A 20,200-nucleotide genomic window follows, 5' to 3' on the forward strand; every position below is an offset into this window, starting at 1 on the left:
ATATTTCTATATGTGTATTAAAGAATTTGAAATTAAACTTAAGATGAGTTAACTCTTATTCACTGTTCCTACTGAGAGAGGCACCATACTGACAAAAGAGCCAGGAACATCTAGATTCAGTTTCTGCCTCTGATGCATATTGGACCCTTACTTAGCAAGTAGCTTAAACTTCTCAGAGCCTGGACAACTCTCCCAGTCTGAAAGGTGCAGGGCATGCAGCAAGAAAAAGGGAATTTCCTTATCAGGAATTCCCTACATCTATGAATTCAGCATTCCTGGCCAAAAAATAAAATAAAATTATTCTCCTTGCATTCTAAATATCTGATGCTATGTGAAGGTAATGCCTGCTTTCAACATGGATATTAGAGAGAAGTCTAGATAAAATTCAATCTGCTACCAGATTGTTTGGGTCCTATTGGGCCCTACATGTAATTCTAGGCAGACTGTGAAGTGCCTTCAGCTGCCATGTAAATTACCACATTTAACTTAAACAGTTTTCAATAAACTTAAATAAATTAACCAAAGAAATTTCATTTTGTGTGCCATTTTGAAACTTCTCCTAGAGAGCAGTCCTGAGGGTCCTCCAGGATCTGTGAATTTATCTAGATTTGTTTTAAGATATCTCTTAGGCTAAAGATTCTCCCTCCTAGTTACCCTTGAGGGAAGGAAACTGTCCTTGGGTTCTACACTTGCTGGTTGGAGATAGAACAAGTTTAAATTAATCAGATGCCTGGGTGGAGCAGGAGGGGGCTCTCAACAGAAGTGTAGCAAAAACTTTTAAAGAAATATTCTGGGAGATTACATTTGAAAATAAGAATGTTTAGGATGAAAAAAGGAAAAGAAAATTTTTTTCATTCTCCCTTTAAAAAACACCCTTTTCTATTCATTTCAAATGTGTAGACTAGGAAATTTTTTAAAGAGAAATTTTTTAGAGAAAAAATATCAAACCTATGATGTTACTCAAGTCTTTCACTAAGACTGTAAGAAGTTTTGATCTACTTTTCCCTCTTTACAACGCTTAGAGATCTTAATATAAGCATGTGAAAAATATTTAACAATATAGCAATTGGTACTGCATAAAAATATAAAGATCTTATAAAAAACCCTCCTCTCTTGATTAATTATGAGATTTAGATCTGCCACAAATGACAAAACACCAACAGTTTCATTAGCATCGTTAATGTGCCATGGATAATATCAAGAGGCAAAAGAGAGTCATCAGTAATTCATCCAAACTCTGTTGACTGCATATGAGAGATGGTTGAACATGTTAGAAGTAAAGATCAGAGTGGAATGCCTAAATGCTTCCTTTATCCTCATCTGAAGTGAGCCATGGGCCAAAGAAATGAAAGAGGGACTCCTCAAAGTTCTTCAAGCCACTGAATGTAGAAAGTGGATTGGAAAGACCAGAGCTCCTGGAATCAAATGTGGCATCAGACTCCTCCTACTTGTGCGACCCTGGATAAGTCATATTTCCTCCATTGCCTAGCCCTTACTACAGAACATTCTCTAAGTAAGGCTTAAATAAATAAGTGGATTAGAAAAATCAGGAGTGGCAGTTGTCCTCTCAGTAACAGTGGTTTAGAGGGAGTGGCTCATCAGTAGCTAAAAGGCATAACAGTTTTGTTCTCCAAGTTTTTCCCCCAAGGAATACTCATCCCTGCAAAGTTCAGGAATGTTCTCCATTATCTATACCTCATTATTTCTTCTGCAGAAAATAATCCCATGCTCTCACTCAGGAATGGCGAAATGATGAAATAATAAGTCACCAGGAGCCCAGACAGAGCGTGAATCACCTAAATCACTGAAAAATAGGTACATTTGCTTGAAGCCCAACCAGTGAAACAAGAAATTGCATACTCTCATGCTGTATATTCAGCCTCTCTAGGTGTTTCTAGTGTGAATCAACAAACTAACAACTTGTCAGAGAGTAACTTTAATTATTAACATGTGCACCTGGTAAGTTACATTTAATACAAACTCCATTTTTTATAAAAGTCAATGTTAATTATATAAGAACTTTAAAGGAGAGGGAAGCTGTTTTCCCCCTTACATCATTCAAGTGGAAAGCTTTAAGAGAGAATGAAATATGTCCTAAAATAAGGGAAGAAGTTATTCAAGAGGGAAATGTAGTTCACAGACTATGTAATCTCATCATTGTGGATATTCCCTCCAGTGCCATAGATCCCAATTCCTGTGATAGAGGTCTAATCCAAGGACTTGAATGACAGTGTGGAAACCCTTGCGCTCTCTCTCTCTCTCTCTCTCTCTCTCTCTCTCTTCCCCCCCCCACCCCCACTCCAAAGGGGAAAATCTTGTCTGAGACTGGATCCTGAGCACTAGACTAAATCCCTCCTTGAACCTGACCACCACCCCCAGCCCAAAGATCCCAAGAAGTGTGACATTGCTGGACAATGGTAATAATCTGGACATTGCTCTGCTGTGACTTCATTGTGAGTGAGGGAAATAATCACAGTGGAAGAGAGAGAGAGCTGATTTCTCTCTCTTCCCCCAAGGGAAGAAGTTCATCTACAAGATCAATTAAGAAAGGGGAGTAAAGGGTAGGTTTAGTGAGGAGACATATTTGGAGTGAATTAAAGGGGAAAATAACCCATCTCACCTTCCTCCTACCTTCTGAGGCATATAACATCAACTCCTTCTATCTCTTGTCCTAAACTTGAGGGAGAGTAGACTCCATTTTTCTACTATAACATCCAAACCAACCCTCTAACACATTCTTCTATGTTCTCTTAGCTATAATATAGCTGCCACCATCATAGCAATCTTGTTCACTCCCTTCTCTTTGAGCACATAGCCACCATATTAGTTCAGGTTCTTCTAACCTCTCTTTTGGACTAATATGTGTTCAGTTGCTTCAGTCATGTCTGACTCTTCCTGACCCCATTTGGGGATTTCTTGGTAATGATACTATTCACCATTTCCTTCTCCAGCTGATTTTACAGATGAGTAAACTGAGGCAAGCAGGGTTAAACAACTTGCCGAGACTCACACAGCTACTAAGTGACTGAAGTCAGATTTGAATTCATAGAGATGAGTCCTCCTGACTCCAGACCCAGCGCTCTATGCACTATGTTACCACCTAGCTATACTATTACAATAGCCCTCAGCATTTTTTGCTTCAGGTCTTTCTTCTTTCCAATCAAACCTTCATCCAACTGCGAAAGCACAGATCCAATTCCTAAAGCATAGACCAGATCATGCTACTCCTCTGCTCAAGAAACTCCAATGGCTCCCTATAATTTCTAGGATCACATATAAACCAATCTACCACTTACCTAAATTTAACCTCACTGATGTATCTTTTCCCACCTACCTTTACATCTTTATTATATTTTATTCCTCTTCACAATAACCATACTGGCCATCTTTCTTGTTTCTCACAAAACATCCCAACTACTATATTATGCCTTTTTGTTCTCTATCCTCTATGCCTAGGAAATACTCTCTTCTCACCTCTAACTTCTAATTCCTAATTTCCTTTAAAACTCAACTGAAATACCCCCTTCAATATGAAGCTTTTTCTGAACCCTGCCCCTATTCTTGGTAGCAAGACCTCCCCCCAAAATTACCTTATAATATCTCTAGGCACTGCCACAGCTGTTGCACAGGATTTTAACCAATAAAGAATATGAGATCATTTCCCTGAGAATAACATTGTTTGTTAATTGGAGCATGCAAGCCCATTAACCAAGAATGAATCAATAATAGCCACAAAATTGAGAGAAAAAGGGTATCCAAGTAAAACAAATCCAAAGAGAACTCAAAAGCTGAGGATGTTTATATTAGCACACATATGGCATTTATATATTTTAGACAAATTGTAAACAATGTGGAGTTTGTGGTTTTGCACATAATCTTTTTTATGCATCTGTTTAGTTAAATGTTTTTGGTGGTGATGAATAAAAAGTGAATTCATTAAAAATAAATAACTTTAAAAAAAAGAATGGATCTTTTGCCAGCCTCTTTGGTGATAGATAGATAGATAGATAGATAGATAGATAGATAGATAGATAGATAGATAGATAGGTAGGTAGGTAGTGTTAATGTTAAAAAATGTAAAGGCCCAACTACTGTAAAGGTTTTGGCCAAACTGTAAAGATAATTTTAGTGTGTTTGACTTAACATCTAAAATAAGTGGTCACCATGGGAAATTCCCAAATATGAAAAATACCCAAGTCAGCTGGGATTTATGGAGATTTCAATTCATATAAATGAAGGAATGAAGGGAATGAGAGAGAGAGAGAGAGGAGAGAGAGGAGAGAGAGAGAGAGAGAGAGAGAGAGAGAGAGAGAGAGAGAGAGAGAGAGAGAATAGCCAAGCAGTAGAAAAGGGCCTTGGCCAAAAGGGCCTAGGCCTGAGCCTAAGGAAGAGCAAGTCAGTCTTTATCACTTACCACAAGATCATCGCCAAGCAAGCTCCAGTCCTCCACTGAATCTCCTGAACTGAGTTCAGAGTCTACTCCACACTGAATTCAATTGGAAACTCCATTCAAAATGTCCAAACTCCAACTACCCCAAATTACCTTTTACGTCTTCCTTTTTAAAGAAATTTTCTCTTATGTCACCTCCCCTAAATTTTCACGTCTACCAATCACAGTAGATTTTCACACTGTTTCACAAACACACACTGACAACTTTTTCCCAGGACTGCCCATTCTTAGTTCTCATCTTCTTTTGTTCTTACCTTCTCTAGTTAAATTAAATCCTCTGAGTACTTCACACCTCTTTGTTAAGCTTGCCTTTTGTAAGTTACTTGACCTTTTAGTGATTAATTTAAGCTTTATAGGTACTTAGCACCTTTTTGTATTAGATCTAAAAATAGACCTAGCTTAAGGTTCTAGCTTTACTATAAGTGTGAGTTAGGGACTTTCCATTGTTCAATCATGAGTTTGCAACTTTATCTTCCCCTAAGGCACTGTCTGAGTAGGGTGGAGTAATTTCAAAAGTTCTCAATACATTCCTGATCAAGTATCTTGATTGTTAAAAATAGGGGAATAGCTTAATCGAATCTTCTAAAGTAGAGTCTGAGTAGTTTTAAGATTCACAAGAGAGAGAGAGAGAGAGAGAGAGAGAGAGAGAGAGAGAGAGAGAGAGAGAGAGAGAGAGACAGACAGACAGAGACAGAGACAGAGAGAGACAGAGAGAGAGAGACAGAGAGAGACAGAGAGAGAGAGAGAGAGACAGAGAGACAGAGAGAGAGAGACAGAGAGAGAGAGAGAGAGACAAAGAGACAGAGAGAGAGAGACAGAGAGAGAGAGACAGAGAGAGAGAGAGAGAGAGAGAGTCCAGTCTGACTTTCATTTTTATAAAAAGTTGGATCCTTTTTCTGATTGGCCTTTCAGTTTGACCCTTGAACCTCCCCTGGCAATCCCCATTGGTGGATATTTCCAAAGACGAGATAGACTTAGAGACTTCAATTTCTCCCTCATTACTTTATTCCAGGGGAGGTGGATCTTTGCCTAAATAAGGAAAAAGCTCCTGCTTTCACCAGCCAGGGAAATGTGACTGACCTACCTTAATTTCAAATGAGTCAAAAGTTCACCATGGCCAACCAGTCCTGTCTTCAAATCCTTTCAAGGTCTTAACAAAAGACAGAAGATCATAGCCCAGTTTGACAGCATAAAGCCTGGGAGTCTCCTTAGTTTGGAAACAAGCAGTTTCAGACTATTCTTGGGAGGCTAAGTAGCTGGGGGAAATGATTTCACATAGAACTATTACTAATAATACAATTGAATATTAATTTTCCTCACACCTAAGGCACTTGGTCTTTTTCATTTATCTTCCTGCTATACTCTATAAACCACAAGTCCTTTCCATAGTGCTTGCAATTGCAACCTATTTTGTAAACTATTTTCCCCAATTAGAATGTGAGCTCCTGGAGGTGAGGAACTGCCTTATTTTTCTATATGAATGTCCAGGATTTAGCACAGTGTTGTTACACAATAACTGCTTGAAAAATACATTCCATACATTCCATTCTATTCCATTCCATTTTGTGTGTGGGTCTGTGTGTATCAAATCTGTTTATCTTGTCTCTACTTATATATGTATAACTTGTTTCTCCCCTATAGAATGAAAGTTCCTTGAAGTAAAGAAATGTTCTGTTTTTGCCTTTGTATGCCTACTGCCTCTTAGCACATCCCCTGGCATGTTGTACATGTTTAATAGATGTTCATTGATAGATAACTGGTTGGCCAGCAGATATACAGTTCATCACCAGGACCATATATTCAAAGCCTTTCCAGCTTGGTAGAACCTATCAGAGACAGTCTTCTGCTGGCATAGTCATGATGAAATATGAAAACAGACTTCAGTAGAGGCCAAAATGTAACAAAATAAAATGCAAAAGATATAAGAATAAAGCCCTAAATTTAGGTACAAACAAATCAAATGCACAGTTCTAGGATAGGAACCATAAATAGCCAGTTCATTTAAAATAGATCTGGGGAGATGGATGGCTCAGTGGAGACACTGAGAACCTGAGAGCCAGGCCAGGAAGTAGCAGGCTCTGGGTTCAAATCTGAACTCAGACACTTCCTGGCTATGTGACCCTGGGCAAGTTATTTAACTTTCATTGCCTAGCCGTTACCAGAGAGAGCATGTGTAAAGCTTAAAGCACTAAATAAATGCTAGCTAGTATTATTATTGAGGAAGTTCATTTTTTTAAAAAGGGGAAATGATTAAAAAAAACAAAGGATTTTAAGGAGCTGGTGTTAGGATAGATTCAAAAAATGGGGCAAGAGTAGAAGACTATATACTGAATTTGGAGAACAGCCTAAATTGAATTAGGTAGATAATAAAGGAATAATGGGAAATAATGCTAGAAAATTAGGTTAGAACCAGACTAAAGAGAAACCAAGTAACTGAATGCTAAGTGAGTTGACTAGAACTGAAGAAAATCATATATTTTTAAAACTCTCATAAAATACACTGGCAAATCAGGTAACAGAGACAGGGCAATCTATGCTACATGTTATAAGGAAATGAGAAGGAGCTGCTGAAAAGGCAGAAGCAAGAAGGTTCTGGAATTCTAGAGAAGTGACAGAACTGTTTTCTTCTAGCAGACAGTTAAGCTGGAGGTTGAGTTTGTCTAGTCTACTAGGGTAGACCTGGTGAACTAGCTGTTCTGTCTCCTGTGGCTTTCCTTGTGAACCATCTTACCAACTACCTGATCTTGTGTATCCTGTGGATGCTGACTGAAAGATATTCCTAGAGAGCTGCTTGAGACACCTAATGCCATCTGCCAGTGAGACCTTCACTTTGAGCCCTGTTCCTGCTTACCTTCCAACCTTACTACCTCTATCACCATCTAAGGGGGAATTTGGGTTAGGGAAGTGTATTTTATGGCAGGAACTGGGACAATGTTAACCAACCAAATCAAGTTTTCACTAATACAGGCATCAGGTTTTAAAAGACTTGATTCTACTCAGTTTATAACCGAAGCCGCGAAATCATAAACAAGGTATGTTACAAGACTTCTATTGTTGCTATTACAATAGAGTAATAATTAAGGTCAAAGGAAAATAAAAGGTGCTTCAGAAAGTCTCTCACATAGCCTGACATTTAAGCAGAGCCCGTGGAGTGGGCCTGCTCAATCCATCACCAGGATCAGGATGCTTCCAGTGAAGCAAAACCTAAACGTGAGGCAATCATCGGTTTTGGTGGCCTTGGCTTCTGACCCTTCCTTCCCAGATCAATGTTTCAGAACTGTTTCATTCTTTTTCTGTGTGTCCCCAGCACCTAACAGTTCCTGGCATATAACAGGTACATTTTGACTGGATGATTGATTGAAGTATACATCCTTTTAGGTACATGTCACCAGGGAAAGGTTTTGTCTAACAAGAGGGTGACCTAGATTTGTGACCTTCACTACAAGTCTCTGCTTTCTCACATGGTTCTCTTGTAATAAATGCTTTTACTAAAACTAATCTGAGCTGTTTGTTAACAAATGCCCTGAAGTCTCACCATTTTCTAATCTTTCTTAGAGTTTTTATAGTGTCTCTGCTGTTTCGGTTCGATCTGGATGACTGCAGATACTTGTTTCCACTAATGTCTTTCTTCACTTGAAAAATTCTTTGTGTTACACTCTAATCATACTACACGATGGCCTTTTAATTCTATTGCCTCCAGCTAGGAGGTCTTCTTCTCTACAAATTAGGACAGCAAAATAGCAATCCCAAAGTCAGAAAGGTAAATTAGAAAGGGTGGCATTATCAAATATGAGAACAGCCTCTATTAAACTTAAACAAATATAATTCAACATCTACTTGTTGCTTAATGTCTCATGTAACCCCTGTTTAAAAGCCCATTAAGTATTGGATTCTGCTTTTTGGTAGAGATGAATGCCCTCCTCTATGTGAGAGCTGGGGAGGAGATGATGAGAAGTATAGTAAGCAAAGGAAGACTGCAAAATGATTCTGCAAAATGAACTGCATTTGATTGACAGGGTCATGTGACAGAGAATCACATGGGAGCCTGGGTCAACATTCTAAGGTCCCAACTGAAAAACCAGATTCCTGGGGGAAGCTTTTGGAGGTAGCTGAGACTTCCAATCTTTCTACAAGGTTTCTGGCCCTCTGTGAGATACCAGCTTTAGAGGAAAAAACTGCTTTTACTGGCTGCTGGCATCTGGACAGAAGGCCAATGAAGAACCATCCCTTCTCTGCTGGATCTACTTTGGATATTACCTCTGGAATCTTGGCTCATTTACTGGACTCAGTTGTGAGGTTTTGTTTGGGGGGAAAACTTAACTTATTTAGCCTAGATAAGTTAGCCATTAGGATATTATTAAGGGATTTAGATTTGGGGATAAGATTAAGTAGTGTTCATTCTCCCTTGTTACCCTCCTTCCTCTCCCTTTCCCATTAATAAACTTAAAAATATTTAGATGTTTCCTTCTTGTCTTTTCCCCTTTAACAATCCCACCATAAGAGTTGGCTGGGTCAGCTAGGTTATATTTGTTAATTATTGTTAATTGTATGTTTAAAGTATAAGTTAAGTATGGTTAATTTACTTAGGAAAGTTCAGTTGAACCAATATTCTAAACCCTCTCTAAGCTTCCAGGAGCTGAGGGGGAAGGCCCAACGGAATTCTGTGGGCTTGGCTTTCCTAGGGAGCCATTTTGACTGCACCATGTAATCCTGGTGGCCATCTTGGAGCAGCCATTTTGGGAAAAATTTTTTTTGAATTTTTGTGATTTTGTAACAACTTGTTTATTGTATGTATATTGTACATTGTAACAACACTCTTACTGCACTTAATTATTCATGAATGGTTGATGTAAACATGTCATCAGACATGTTAGGCACAATTTTACTGTTAATATGAGAGTACATGTTGTATATCCCTTATGGTATATTTGTTGGTTTCCCTACTCTATGTCACCTTATATTGGAATCTGATTGCATGAAACCTGTTATGGAAATTAAACTGATTGAGGTATTTTCTTATGTTTCCCTAACTGTGATCTGTGGTTTGTCTTGTATAAGTCTCATGCTCCTGTGTTTGTTTTTGGTAAATGGCTAACAGTACTGATTGCATGGTTCAAAAAGGATTCTGATTTGAAGGTTATGATAATCCATATGAGATACCAACTTGATAATATGGAACAGTTTATAAACAACTTAAATATAAAGCTGGGGTATTGAAACAATGCTGATAATAATAATAGCAATGATATCAATCAATAATATTAAACCATTAAACAGATTAGAGCAAGAAGAGGAGGCAACTGGAAAGTTTAATCTATGTTCCCTTAGAGATCTACCAGTAGTAACCAAGAATGAAGTATACAAAGTAAGAACACATAAAAGATTTTCCCCTGGGGATCTCAAATCTATAAATAGGAGAACCCCAAATTTTAGCAATGAACCCAATAAAGTTATTAAGGAGATGAGAATGGCAATATAACTTTATGACCCACATTTTAATGATTTTGAACTCCTTATGAAAGAGGTACTTAAAAAGAGAGAGAGGAATAAGTTCATTTAGGAGACTAGATTAGGCCCTCTTTTGCAATCATGGCCAGAAATTTTAAAGCTTGATATAGCAGATGATGGGGTATATGAAGAACTTATTGAAGCTAGGGATGCTATATTGGAGGTCATGGGGAGATATACAAAGAGGCCTAATGCTGGGTCCTAGAAAGGGAATGTAGTAAGCAAAGGAAGATTGCAAAATGATTTTGCAAAATGAACTGCATTTTATTGACAGGGTCATGTGACAGAGAATCACATGGGAGCCTGGGTCAAGATTCTAAGGTCCCAACTAAAACAGACTTCTGGGTGAAACTTTTGGAGTATCTGTGGTTTCCATCTTTCTACAAGTTTTCTAGCCCTTTGTGAGATACCAGCTTGAGAGGAGAAAATCTGTTTGAACTGGCTGCTGACTGCTAGAAGGAAGACCAAAAAAGAACTCTACTGAACCTACTTTGGGCATTATCTCTGGGATCTTGGCTCATTTACTAGACTCTGTTTTGTGAGGTTCTATTTGGGGAAACTTAACTTATTTGGTCTAGATAAGTTATCCATTAGGATATTATTAAGGGAATTTAGGTTTGGGGAAACTTAAGAACTTTTCCTTCTCCCTTGTTACCCTCCTTCCTCTCCCTTTCCCCATCAATAAACTTAAAATATTTAGATTTTCCAGCTTGTCTTTTCCCTTTTAACAATCCTTTAACAAAAGCATGAGAGCTTCACCTTCATTTGTCCCCTTTAGAACTCTTCATGATAAGTCCCCTTTGGACACTCATCAAAGTTCAAGCTGAGTTGCTTTAGGCACTTCCAGCTTCAAGAGATGAATGAGGCCAATGCCACTTCAGGTTGTTCAAGGAAAAGACTAGGAAGACAAAAGAGGAACCAGTCATTTGTATCATGTCCCTATTCCAAGCTTGCTATACTAGATATTGTGGTGAGTTTTCCCTTGGGTGAGACCCAAGATAGTCTCCCTTGGTTAGGCTGCTCGCAATGGGAGACTTCCTTCACTCTGTATTATATGTTATCTATTCTCCTGTATATACCTTCTCTAATTTCTACTTTGCTAGGATTTGGATAAATGGGTTTCTATGTTATTCACTATGTAGACATGGCATTTAGTGGTAAATGGATCAAGTTCTGGACATGGAGACTGAGGTCCTTCTTTCCCCATAAAATTTCAAAGTGATAAGAAGCTAGATTGAACCCAATCATATTCCCTTAGACTGATATTTAAAGGGGCAGATCGATATGCTTCTAGCCCAATAACCCCTCTCTCTGAGGAGAGATGACTCCAATTTCCTGTTAACAGGAATAAAAGTCATCCTTAGAGAAAGGGGGGGGGGGAGGCTAAAGGTCTATTCTGCCTCCCTTTGACCCCCATAGTGACAGACTTCATAACATAGACCTCTCTGTACATATTGGACCCACTCCTTTGCTATACTTACATAAGTCTCTATATCTTGTTTTCAAAACAAAGAGGAAAAGTTTAATGTAGGAGTTTTGGTTCCTAAGTAATCACCAAATTTTAATATGAGCTAATGAATAAATTGGTGACAACTCTTAGACTTGAGGTCAAGAAATGCATTATTACTACTAAATTCAACTGCTCTCCAAGGGCTGGAATGATGCTTTCTTTATCTTTATGGGAATAACAATCAAACAGCACTTACCATTCCAAGAGTTTATCTAACAACTGAGAAAACTCAAGTAGTTATGAAAGTTTAAGAAAAATGCTGAATTGCTAAACCATGGTAATAATATCTTTGCATCTCTTGGGCAGTGGATGATGGTGTTAAGGTCATTAATTTAAAATCTTGCTGATTCTGAGAAAAGTCCATGTAATAGTAGGACTAATGATCACGATGTTTGTGATGATGATATATTTATGAGACTTTATGGTTATGAATTATCCAACACACATTACAATAACAGTTCAAATTTCTATCACCCATTATAGTAACATAGCATTTTACACACATTTTAATAAAGGAAGAAAAGGGGATAAATATTTACAAAGTGCCTACTATGTGCCAGGCCCTGTGCTAAGTGCTTTTTTTTTTAACAATTATTATCTCATTTAATCCTCACAACAACTGTTTGAGGTAAGATGCTATTATTGTCCCACTTTTACAGGGAAGGCAAACAAAGGTTAAGTGACTTGATAAGGGGGTTGAACTTAGGACTTCCTGCCTCTAAGCCCAGTGTTCTAACCACTGTGCAACCATTTGCATCATGATACCATATTTTTAGTAGCTTTTCCACAGAACCTCCAGATTTATACATGGGAATTCTAGAGGGTAAAGGAAAATTCCTCTTATGCGGAATAGTCTTAAGTTTACATTTCCCTCAAGGCTGTTTGGATTTTGCAAAATGGCAACACCAACCCAGTGCAGATTCTGATTGCCTAGGTTTGCTTCAGTTTTCCAGGATACTAGGATAATCCCCAGGGAATTAGACATGGGTTATAGTCCCAGTGACAGAAATAGAGGGGAAGACAGGGAAGAAATGATAAACAGAGCCTAATCTTGGTGGCCGATTCACTCAATTGTCATGTTTGGAAGCAACAATGCTCTTGAAAATACTCCCTGCCTTGCAGGCTAATATCCTTCCCTGTGTACCCTTAACTTGAGTGCCCTGCTGAGAATGCCAGCATGACACTGCTGCCATGGACACTTCCCTAACCTCCTGTCAGGAGTGACTTGATGTATGATGCTCCTATTGTTCTGAAAACATGGCAGGATAATAAGCCTGAGGTGACTAAATAGGATACAAGACCAGTGCTCCCCAGGAGACATATGTGAGCAGGTGGCAGCTTTGGAAAAATGGATGGTGAGAGAGCTCACTGCTTAATTTAATTGTTATTTGCCTCTCCTCCTACTTTGAGAAAATGCCCTTTCCTTTACTGTTATGTCACATAATTTATTCTGGCTTAGTCAAGAGAGATTTCATGGAAATAGAGGCTTATGCTCTATGAATCAAATGGATGAGTACCCCCTAAATATTATGGGCTTGGAAGCAGCCAAAAGCTGGCATATTAGGGACTTGCAAGTATTTGACACTTATACATAATGACAAAGTAGTTTACCTATCTTGCAGGTTGTTATGAAGAAAATATTTTGCAGATCTGAAGTCTTATAATGTGACTGAAGTATATTATTATATTGCTCTTGACAACAGCTTTATGAAGAAAGTGATTCACATATTATCTATATTTTGCAGATAAGGCAAAAATGAAAAATTAAGGAACCCAACCAATGTCATGAAGCCAGTATAAGTAGAGCAGAGGATTGAATCGATGACTCCTCACTCCAAATCCAATTGTTTTTGGAAAGAGAAAAAAATGTAGAGTTAGAGGCTTCAGGTTCCTATCATGGATCTGTCACTCTACCTATACAATTTTAGGCAAAGTTCTCTCAGTCTCAGTTTCCTCAACTGTAAAATGAGGGAAATGAACTGAATTACCTTGAAAGTTCCTTCCAGATCTATGAATATGATCACATGACTCTTCTGAATGATGAAATGTAACCAAAAACACAGTACACATGGCTATTTTTCATCATATTGATGCAAGAGTCTACCAGTGAAGAGAAACATTAATTTATCATGGGATGATTCAAAGATCATTAATCTTTGAATAAGGAAATCCTATAATCATTATTCTTTTCCGGTCAGGACAATTATCAATGATCTTCTCACTGTGCAAGGAGTGAAAATGAAGTACTGTAAGTCCCAAGGGAAGCATGCAGACTTACTTTTTCATCATCATCAGTGAATGGAACACCCTCGGGAGTTTTGTTTATTGCTTGTGCTACACCAATAATCTCCCCATCACTGTTCCTGATCGGCATACATAACAATGACTTCGTCTTGTATCCTGTCAGCTTGTCAATTTCATCATTGAATCTTCTGTCCTAAACAAGAGGAGAGATATGATATTAATCACATAAGCATCATTACAAGAAGAGAGAGGGGAAATAATTAAAAATAAAAATAATTTTTAAAAAGAAGAGGGGGGGGGAAGGGAGCAGTTTTTCTTTATGTGTTGTCCAATCGGTTATGATCTTTTCCAAAAATCCATTTAACTATTTATAGGTTTCATTTGATGTTTTGTTCATCTAAGGAATATGTCATAATAAATCATTGCAAACAGCTTTTCACTCTGGTAGATATCCTAAAGGATTTGAAGATTAATTACAACAGTATATGAAAGGGTTTTTTTTGGGGGGGGGGATGGTGATACAGTAATATATTATCTATTAAATTATTCTTTTTTCACAAAGATGAATGTGACTCTTCAGCATTTAATTCAGAATGGAGGAGACATCTTTAAAAACCATCAGAATTCTCCAATTAAGTCAAGCTCTTGTGATGAGATAGGAGTTAGTATATAGTTAGATGAATACATTTCAGTTATGGGCAGTACTTGAAATGAGGAATAATAAGGAAGAACTCTATCTTTGGGCTTCAGGTTCCTCATCTCTTAAATAGGGGAACCACATAAGATGACTTTTAATATTACTTCCTTTTCTAAATCAATGATCTTATGATCCTAGATCTTTTCAAAGAAATTTTAATTCTGCTCCCCAGATTTCTGCACCACCACAAGTCATTCCAAAGAGCTGTTCCCAGTTCTCCAAGACCACAGATTCATTGACTTTGAGTAGTAGGGAAAGGTGCAAGGAGTTGGATGGTTAACTAACCATCACCAAAAATGATACGGCTTGGACTCATCCTTTATGAGCAAAATGTCATAAGATTTACCTTCTTCACTTCATGTTGTTCTTGGGGTCCTACTTTGTATAGATCTTCCCTGGCTTTTGATCATCAAATGATATCATTGCCTCCCATCCTAGCACCAGTTTTGCTTTTAATAATTGTGATGGCATTAGAAAAATAAGTAGGTCATTTGTGATAGTTAAAACAAAAGCAAAAAATTGGCAATAAGGTGTATTCCTATCTATTGGGAAATGACTGAACATATTGTGTTGCATTCATGTAATTGTGTAATGCCTCATAAAGAATGACAAGAATGATGATTTCTTGGAAACTTAGAAAAACCTGTTTGAGCTGATACAGGATAAAGAAAAAGGAATTAGAAAAACAATATATATGATGACCAGAATTATATAAGGAAAAATAAAACTAAAAGACATTAAAATTTAATCCATAGAATGTTTAATTTTGGTTGCATAGGTTTAAGATGAAACATTTTCCTCTTCTCAATAGGGAAGCAGTGAATTAGTCACAAAATATAAACTAGAAAGGGTTCTTTGAGAGTAAATAGTATTAGAAAACAGCAATAATATGGGGAGAGAAGAGTCTATTTTTTAAGTGGCAACTCCAGGTTTCTATTTATTGCCTAGGATTATTAGCTTCCTTCAGTATATGATTTTCCCAGCCAACATTACCATGGAACCTCTCTGATCATCTGAGTATCCCACTTATTTAGTACTTATACTCTATTTCAAGCAAACTCTTACCTTTTAACCTCCTAATCTATGCAGTTCATAGTCACCATTTATCAAGGTGGAAATGCTTCTCTCTGTTACTTCTTCCCACAGACACTTATAGTTCAAAAGCTCAGTCTAACTCATAACTAGTTCCTTAATCTCCTCCACCATCTCTTTCCTCTATGTTCCCTGGAACCAATCCTCTATCACTGGTGAATTCCTTCATCCTAAATTTCTCCCTCATGCACTTTTTCCATCTTCTTGAACTCACAGAAAATTGACATTATCTAAAAGATATTTTGTCTCAACCACTCTCTCCCTCAATGAATGATCTTTCTTCAATGATACCAAGAGAGTTAGTATACTCTTTGTCCCACCCCCTGACACTCCCCAAACATCTCTGTCACTCTTACTCAGACCCCACTCCTTTAAGGTTCACTATATGCATCTATATCCATTCCAGATCTTTTTTTGCTATCATCTGTATCCTCTTAGTAGCTCTCCCTTTCTCAAAAAGTTCCATACTGGGTTTATAGTTTTCATCTCTGATTTAACTTTTGCCCTCATTCCTAGAAACTTTAATATTCACAGTATTCAGATCTCTTCATCTTGTTCTTTCAGTTTATCAACTTAAACTCCCAATGATCTACATTTTCTCTTTACCTTAGCCACCCATTGGGTAGACATATTTTAGACCATACCAGCACCAAACATTGTTCCAGTTCCATAATTTTGGGCTATGAAATTTCCTTCTGTGCTCAAAATTTCCTCTTTCCATTTCTCTCTTCATCCCACTCCTCCTAACTCTATTCTTCATCATTACTATAGGCTCCAGGCTTTCTATTTCTTTCTGTCATAGCACATTATCTTTGTTCCAGTCTCATTTTTGCTGCCTTTACACCCTTGACTCTCAAATAAATACAACCAGAACTCTTCTCTAGCCCTGAATCACATTCCTTCCCTCACACTCTGCTCCTGAATTTCTGCCAATCATGCCGTTTGAACCCAGCCATCAGTTCAATCTAGAATCTACCTTCTCTGCTCCTATCCAAATTACTGAATATTTTCATAGGAAATCATGTATCTATATCCACTGGTTCCACTTCAAATCCATGTAAGCTATTCTTTTTAGGGCCTTCCCTGCTGAATAACAATCCTTTTATTCTTCTCTGACTGATCTCCTGATATGCTTTCTTTGGCTTCAGTGACTATTTCAAACCTTTCCTTTCTCCTCAAACCCAAGATGTCAGTCAGATCCCTCTGTTTTTCAGTGGATGACCTCACTTCCTGCTTTACTGGGAAAAATGAGGCTGCCTATTATGAGTTTTCTAATTTCCCCTGCATTGTGCCTCCCTATCCCATTACCTCTTCACCTATTGCTTCATCCTTTGCTCTAGCCTCTAAATAAAAAGTGGCCCTTCCCCCTGCCAAGGATAATCCTTAATTATTCCTTCGATAAAATCCTTCAACATCTTCTCTAGGAACTTGCCACATTGATCATCTCCCTCCACAACTCACTTATCTTTAAGTGCACAATTTAATTTCCCTTTAAGAGACACAAAAAATAAGTTGCTGATTTTCATTTCCACAAATGCCAAATGGAAAATTACCAGACCATTTGCTATATAGCTCATGGTTTATTCACCCAGAGTCTTGGATTTATTATAAGCTAAAGAACCCTCATGTGTGTACCAAGGAAACCAAACAAATTTAAACTAGTCCTTAGGGGGTCCAATGTGTTCCAACCTCAACCCCAGAAATTCAGAGAATCCCTAGTGAAGAAAGGAAAACTATTCTTTTGATGGACTTCTTCCTCTACCAACACAATCTCAGAAGAGATTCAGAGTTGCCCTTATAGACCTATAGCCATTATCAGTCAAAAATTCAAGAGTAGCTATACCCTATCTAGATCCTAGTCTCAACCCAATACAGTTCAATACACTTACACTAACCTAAAGAATATTCTTGACTACTAAATTAGTCTAACATACATGAACACAGACCCAAACTGAGGTATGTATAAACTAGTATTCAACCACCCAAATATAATTGTAATACCTTATATGTGCATAGCACTCTAGAATTTACAATATGCTTTTGTATATATTATTTCATTTGATACAATACTATAATGTAAGCAAGAGAGGAATTAGTTATCCCTATTTTGAACACTAATTCTCATTTTTCCTCCCTTTACAACCTTAATCCAATTTCATACCAATACAATCATAACTTTCCTCTATCCTTAAATCACAAACCTTCCCTTATCCTCTGCTCCTGCCTTTCTAATAGTCATGCCCTGTGAACCCAACATCTGCCTTTTCTGTTCCTACCCAAACTGCTCAGTATTTTTATAGGAAATCACACACCCAAACCAACTAGTTCCACTACAAATCTATGTAAGCTATTCTTTGCTGGGCTTTTCCTGCTGAATGTCTTTCCTAGGAAGCAGCAGCAGAATTAGAACTATGACTCCTAGTGCTGTGCTTTTTTCACCATACTATGGAAGAATGGATTCCAATATCACTGCAGATCCCACCCCAAGTGAATTTGTGCCTTAAGGAGAAAAAAATCATATAAGCAAATAGAATAAGTCGATGAAAAAATATAAATCAATAATTCTCCAATTCAACATTTGAGAAATAGTAGTTATAATTGTAGTAGTTCTTAAATTTATGAGTTTTCAAAGTTTCTGTTTCCCCACTTTATCATTTCACTTATAGCCTGACACATGGGAACAAAATAGTCCATCAGAAGAGAGGGAAGAAAATGGATGGCAGAAATCCCCACTTTCCTGACATGTATTCATCTTTAACCTCTTAGACACAAGCTTACAATGAAAAGATTAAAACAAAAAATTTCATATCCCAAACAAATATACTGTCATTTGCAAGAGACAAAGGAAGATGGGAAACCATTTTTTAAAATATAGTGAACAAAAAAAGAGGACAAAGAGAAATAATGCTTCTTTGTCAAGTGAAAAAGGATAACTTAATAACAGATGACACCAAAATGGCAGGAGCTGCCAATGTTGTTTTCTTTACCTCAGTCTTATCTGAACATCAGAGCAGGCAACAGAAAATGAGAGATCAGGAAAACAAGCAGGCATAGAAAAAAAAATTGGTCATAGGCTTTTCAAATAACCTGGGCTTGTTTTATTCTGATAGCTCAGATATTTTAGAACTGCAAGAGGTAACCAAAGCCATCTCAGAATCACAGAATTCAGAGAGAATTACCATCCAGTCATAGAATTTACTAATAAACTTGGAAAATGGGAATGGGAATTATTAGTCCTGAAGAGGGGAAGTTTCAGAGTGACAATAAATATCCTTAAGTACATAATAAAGTACAACATGAAAGACAATGATCTCCCTGAGAGACAGATCAAAGAGAAATGATCAAAAGGAAAGATTTAAAGTCAACAAGTCAACAAACATTTATTAGGTATCAGTTAAGTACCTAATATATTCCAGGCACTCACTGTACCAGATGAATGGGATATAAAAACAAAATTAAACATTTTATGCCTTCAAGTAGTTTACATTCTAACATGGCAAAAAAGTACACATATGAGTAAATTTAAAATATATTGAAAGTAATTTCATGATGGTGGCACCATCTTTGGGGTTCAGAAAAAGACTTTATGTTGGATGATGATGCTTGAATTGAGCTTTTAAGAAAGTTAGGCTGAGAGGCAGTTGAGTGGCTCAGTGGATAAAGAGCAAGGTAAAGAGATGGAAGGTCTTGGGTTCAGATCTAGCCTCAGATACTTCCTACTTTTGTGATCCTGGGCAAGTTATTTAACCCCAGTTGCTACCCCTTAGTGCTCTTCTGCCTTGGAACTAATGTTTTGTATCCATTCTAAGATAGAATATAAAAAAGAAAGACAGAAGTAATAAGAGAATGTATTCTAAGCACATGAACTGTCCTCAAAAGACATGAAGACAAGAGGAGTGTTAAGTTTAGTGGTAGTCTCTTGGTGACCGAGGATGACTATTGTCTTTGTGCAGTTTCATCTACGGTGTACCCTCATGTGGCTTTGCAGTCCAAAGACTGAGGCGCAGAGTTTGTGGCACATGGGGCATGGGACGCCAGTTGTTACGGGAGGTGCGGTTGTGGCCTGGTGTCGGCGTTCACGCGCAGCGGCAAGACATTGATGTCGCTCATCTTCAAAGGTGGTGGCGGCATGGTGAACGTGGGTTCTCCAGCTGCTTCTGTCAGAGGCAGCGAGTTCTAGTTGCTTTGGTGTAATGCCAGCCCACTTCAAGTTTGACTTTAGCTGATCCTTGAATCTTTTCTTTGGTCGGCCTTGTTTCCTGAGTCCAGCTGACAGTTCACCATAGAATACCTGTCTTGGTATTCTCTGTGGGTCCATGCGGATGACGTGTCCAGACCATCGTAGCTGGGTTTTGAGGACCATGACTTCAATGCTGGTGGAGTTGGCTCTGTCGAGGACTTCCTGGTTGGTGATTCGGTCCTGCCATCGGATCCTCATGATTGACCGGAGGGAGCTTTGGTGGAATTGCTCCAGCTGTTTCATGTGCTTCCGGTACAGTGTCCACGTCTCACAACCGTACAGGAGCGAGCTGAGGACCACTGAGTTGTACACTTTGAGCTTCCTCGCAGTGCTTACACCGCTGTGTTGGAGGACTTTGGAGCTTTGGAGCGCAGCCGCCCAAGTGCCCAGCTGGCCTTTTGGATCCTGGCATTAATCTCGTGGATTAGGGACCCGTCGTTGGTGATGGTGCTGCCCAGG

At 38.1% G+C, this 20,200-nt stretch overlaps 1 protein-coding gene across 1 annotated transcript in view; it reads right to left on the reverse strand.

Moving 5' to 3' along the window:
- Positions 1–20,200, reverse strand: part of PDE11A (phosphodiesterase 11A) — a 523,355-nt gene that overhangs the window by 421,360 nt on the left and 81,795 nt on the right. Inside the window, exon 2 of the mRNA XM_001377248.4 lies at positions 13,747–13,905. Within this exon, the coding sequence (XP_001377285.1) occupies positions 13,747–13,905 (159 nt within the window). The remainder of the gene's footprint in view (positions 1–13,746; positions 13,906–20,200) is intronic.

Source organism: Monodelphis domestica, chromosome 4 (genome assembly GCF_027887165.1).
Source record: "Monodelphis domestica isolate mMonDom1 chromosome 4, mMonDom1.pri, whole genome shotgun sequence".
Taxonomy (NCBI): domain Eukaryota; kingdom Metazoa; phylum Chordata; class Mammalia; order Didelphimorphia; family Didelphidae; genus Monodelphis; species Monodelphis domestica.